General features: G+C 37.4%; 1 protein-coding gene across 1 annotated transcript; it reads right to left on the bottom strand.

Moving 5' to 3' along the window:
* Positions 1-513: 513 nt before the first annotated feature.
* Positions 514-2,918, bottom strand: C4H7orf66 (chromosome 4 C7orf66 homolog). Its single transcript, XM_017956302.3, is given in 3 exon segments — positions 514-2,194; positions 2,196-2,330; positions 2,480-2,918. Coding segments are annotated over 3 exon segments (384 nt in total). The 5' UTR covers positions 2,612-2,918; the 3' UTR covers positions 514-2,077.
* Between the last annotated feature and the right edge of the window lie 1,452 nt (positions 2,919-4,370).

Here is a 4,370-nt window from a genome sequence, read left to right as displayed (position 1 = left end):
TCCAGCGGCGGCTTTGTTTGCCGCTCAGGCGCCTTAGCAATGGGCCTCCCCAGCCTCGCCTTGTGGTTAGATACTTGAGACTGCTGTGCTGTGGGGAGGCTCTCCGTGGGCGTGGACTTCGTGTCAGGTGTAGGATATAATCTCCTGTAGTTATTGCCTGTTTGCTTAAAGTGCAGTGGGGTGGGAGTTACCGATTTTGGTACCGAGGAACAGCTGGGAAAGGATTCCCTTTCCCCTTGCGCTTCCCAGGTGGCGATGCACCTGCGCCCGCCTGCTTCAACTCAACAGAATTAGGGCTGCAGCAGCTGACCAGCACCAATTAATGCGGCCTCCCCTGAGTGAGATGAACCCAGTACCTCAGTTGAAAATGCAGAAATCACCGGTCTTCTGTGTCGCTCGCGCTGGGAGTTGGAGACTGGAAGACTGTTCCTTGACCATCTTGCTCCTTTGAAATGGGTACTTTCATATATTGGTGACAAAACAAATGCAATTTTGCAGGCTTTTGGTAAAGAAATCTGATAACACCTACTAACATTAAAAATATATGTATCCTTGACACCACAGTATTATTACCACATATCTGTCCCATAGTAATAAAAGTATCAGCATATAAAATTATATGTACAAGTGTATGTATCACAGAATTTTTCAAATGTGCAAAATACAGAAATATGGGAATATAAAAAATGCTTATCAATAGGAAAGGGCTTGAAATAAATAGTGGTTTGTCTGCATTGTGGAATACTGTGCTATAAGGCATTGATTAGAAATAGTATATTAGAACTATACTAGTTGATTTAGAGCAATGTACTCAAGGCATTTTTGAATGAGGAAAGTTAGATGAAGAGGAGTGTATATTATATTATCTAATCTGTATAGTCAATTTTAAAATCCTTATCAATTGCATATGCGTGTGTGTGTGTGTGTGTAATTACATGATCCTGAAGTATAGCATAGAAGTACAAACACAGTGTTGTTAACATAGGTTAACAGTTTGACTGACAGAGGAGCAGTGAATCTGGATGAGTTGGAGAGAAATGGTGGAAAGAGGTAAGATTGGAGAAGAGTTGGGTGAGGAATTGATAATTAACTTTTACTTTATACATCTTTGTACATTTTACTTATTAAAACAAGCATGTGTTAAATCCATAATTTGAAAAGTACATCTATAAAAGAACCTTTAAAATATTGAGTTAAATTAAACTTTTTTGAACACTCCAGGGGTTTGAATGGTGGCTTCCCAAAAGATATGTTGACCCAGAACCTATGAATGTGACCTTTTTCGGAAAAACGGTCTTTGCAGATGAAATTAAATTAAAATCTCCATTGGAGATCATCTTGCAAAATCCTAAATCCAGTGACAAGAGTCATCATAAGAGAAGAGAAGGGGAGAAGACACACAGAGAGGAGAAGGCTATGTGAAGGCTGAGGGAGAGACTGGACTGAGAGCCACAGGCTAAGGACTGCGAAGAGACACCAGAAGCTGAAATAGGCAAGAAGCAGAATCTCCCCTTAACCTGCTGCAGGGAGTATATAGCCCACCTGATACCTTGATTTTGGACTTCTGACCTCCATAACTATGAGAGAATAAATTTCTGTTGTCTTAAGCCAGTACATTTGTGGTAGGTAATTTGTTACAGTAACCTAGGAACTTAATGCAAATATGAAACCTTTATTTCAATGGAAATTTTCTATGAGTTCCAATATGTAAAAATATTAGAGCTACTCTGGCTCATGAATAAGACATCCTGCCCCACCATTCCCACCCTTGTGTCACCACAGAAACACTAGTGATACTTGGATCACAGCTTGAACATCACTGATTTAGTCCAATCCCCTTTCTGTACAGAAGAGAAGAGTGGAACTTGAAGAATGTTTCCCATCTTTTGGTAAGTTAAGCAAACTCGAAGGAACCTTATGCCCCTTTCTGAATTTGTTGCTTGTAAGGTTTAGGATCATTTTAAGTATCTTATGACAGGTTACTTTAGTACTCTTAGCTCTTCCTATTTTTGTACTTTTGACACATTCATTTCACTGCCACACAATCATTTTTGTAAAGTTTTATTCACATTTTTCCTTAAGTTTCCATTTCCTTTGGAAAAGATTTTTCATAACTCATTGGTTTCTTGTGGACAATCCCTAGATATGCACCTTTCACTTCATTCACTTGAGGTATGTATCCCTCATGAATTCTTAGCTCTGTTTCTCTGTTCCATCATGTGACTATACTAAGCTGAGAATTCCCCTGACATCACTGGATGCAATGGGCCCAGGGTATAAAAACACTTGAGAAGGCATGACATTTGTGGTGCAGAAAGAATGAGTACAGCCTATGTGCAATGAAGAAAAACAAAGAGACTGAATGCTGAGCAACTGCAGTTAAGGTACCATGTCTCACCGTAGGGCACTAGGTTTATGCACAATGGGTCAGGCTCATTCCTCAACATGGATGATTCTTTATGTCTACCAAAAACAAAACAAACAAACAAAAAAAATCCCACCTTTCCTGAAACAGCATTGCAAGGCAACTGAGGCTCCAAAGGCTCTGATGAGTGAGATGAGGTGCAGAGAGTTGAGAAAGACCATCACTGGGTGTCATCACAGCCATCATTTTGCAAGACTTATATGGGTCATTGCATGTTTGAGATCAACATATGTTTTGTGTAGTGGAGAACAGAATTAATTACATCTGAAGAAGAAGTTTATAAAGACCTTCAACTTGACATTTTTGCAATCACACACACAGATACTATGAGAATTTTGAACAATAGGCTTCAAAAACCATGATTGTTACATATTAGCATGGAGCACATGGAAAACAAAAGGTAAAGAGACAATGAAAATAAGGATGACCAAGATAGAAATAAACACAAAAGTGAAGAAGGTGGAGATTATTCTGTTTATTGCAACTAAGGGTTTTATATACATAAATATATCGATTCTTATATATTTGTAACTAATATATGTTTTATATATTTATAATTGTGAGCATATTTGTAGTTTGTGATATACACATACACACACACACACACACACAATCATAACTCTCACTGTTGGGTTTGAAGATGGCATAAGTTTGTTCCAAATATTTCAGGGGACATATTTATAAAAAATTATTTGTTGTTTATCTGATGTTCAAATTTAACTGGGTATTCTGTGATTTTATTTGCTAAATCTGGCAACCTTTTTCTTAAGAAGTTAATTTGTGTTCTATTTTTAATACGGAGGCCTTTTTTACTTCTCAGTATCTAAGTAAAATTAGTGTAATGCCCACTGTTTCTACTCTGTGGAAGTCCCAAGAGGTCTTCATATTTCTAAAAAGTTTACCAGGAACTTGTATTCATAGGTTTCTCCAGGTCTTTGTGTTTCTACTTTCCGGCATACTATATCTGTCTCCAACTCTTCCATTTGACATGAAGTTCAGCTCTTTCTTCAGTTTTCCTGAAGAAATGTTACCACACATACATGCAAGAATTTGATGTTTTATTTGTTTATTTGGTGCATCATCATGAACAACAGTAAGATTTAAAACCCTACTTTCCTCCCTACTCTCATCTGCTGTCCTCAGATTTCCTCTTCCTGGTGGCCCTTGAACAATTAAATTCTTCACTGAAACTTCGGGGGTCAGTTTGTTTGTTTGTTTTGCCTTGATGGTGGAAATGGGAAGCGAGAGGATCTCACCTTCAACTCTAAAACATTAAAACATTTTTCCCAAGACAGACTTATTTTTCCTGTGGAGGAATTCTGCTACTGGCTGTGAAGATAATACATTTTATCCATCTCCATCTTATTACGTATTTAATATAAGCATAAAAGCAAGTCTACAAAAAAGTTGGTTTCGGTAATATGTTACATTGGAAAAATCAGTGTGAATTCATGTCTTTAAAAGATTTATTTTCCAACTCTATCATTGTTATAAATGGCCCAGCAGCAGGGACACTACTCTAATGTATTACCAATCCTCATGTGCACCCCAGCACACACATTTTGATCCCTAGAGGATAATTGGCTTCAAGTTTGTTGTTAAGACAAAATAAGATGGAGTCAAAGCAACCTGTTGTTAGCCAGAAGTCAAGGCTGCTTCTTGGAACGTCAGGGAGTAGTGCTTCAATAACAAAAACATAGCAAATAATAAGAAAAGTAATAATGCTAATTGTGAAACTGGAAAAAATTAAGTCTCTAAAAAGCCATAATTTCACAGTAACACTCAAAGGAGAAAACACAAGGTATGCAAAGAGCTACTTGCATTACAACAACAGAAAGATTCTAACAGGCTCTTTCCATCCTTATTGCTTTAAAGAAGTAGGAGAGTATTTAAATATGATGTTTTCTTCTTTTTGTTCAGGGTATGTTTCCATATGTTCAGCATA

Source organism: Papio anubis, chromosome 4, assembly GCF_008728515.1.
Source record: "Papio anubis isolate 15944 chromosome 4, Panubis1.0, whole genome shotgun sequence".
In the NCBI taxonomy this organism is placed as follows: Eukaryota; Metazoa; Chordata; class Mammalia; order Primates; family Cercopithecidae; genus Papio; species Papio anubis.
Note: the sequence above shows the minus strand (reverse complement) of the source record. Positions and strands in the feature narration are given on the sequence as shown.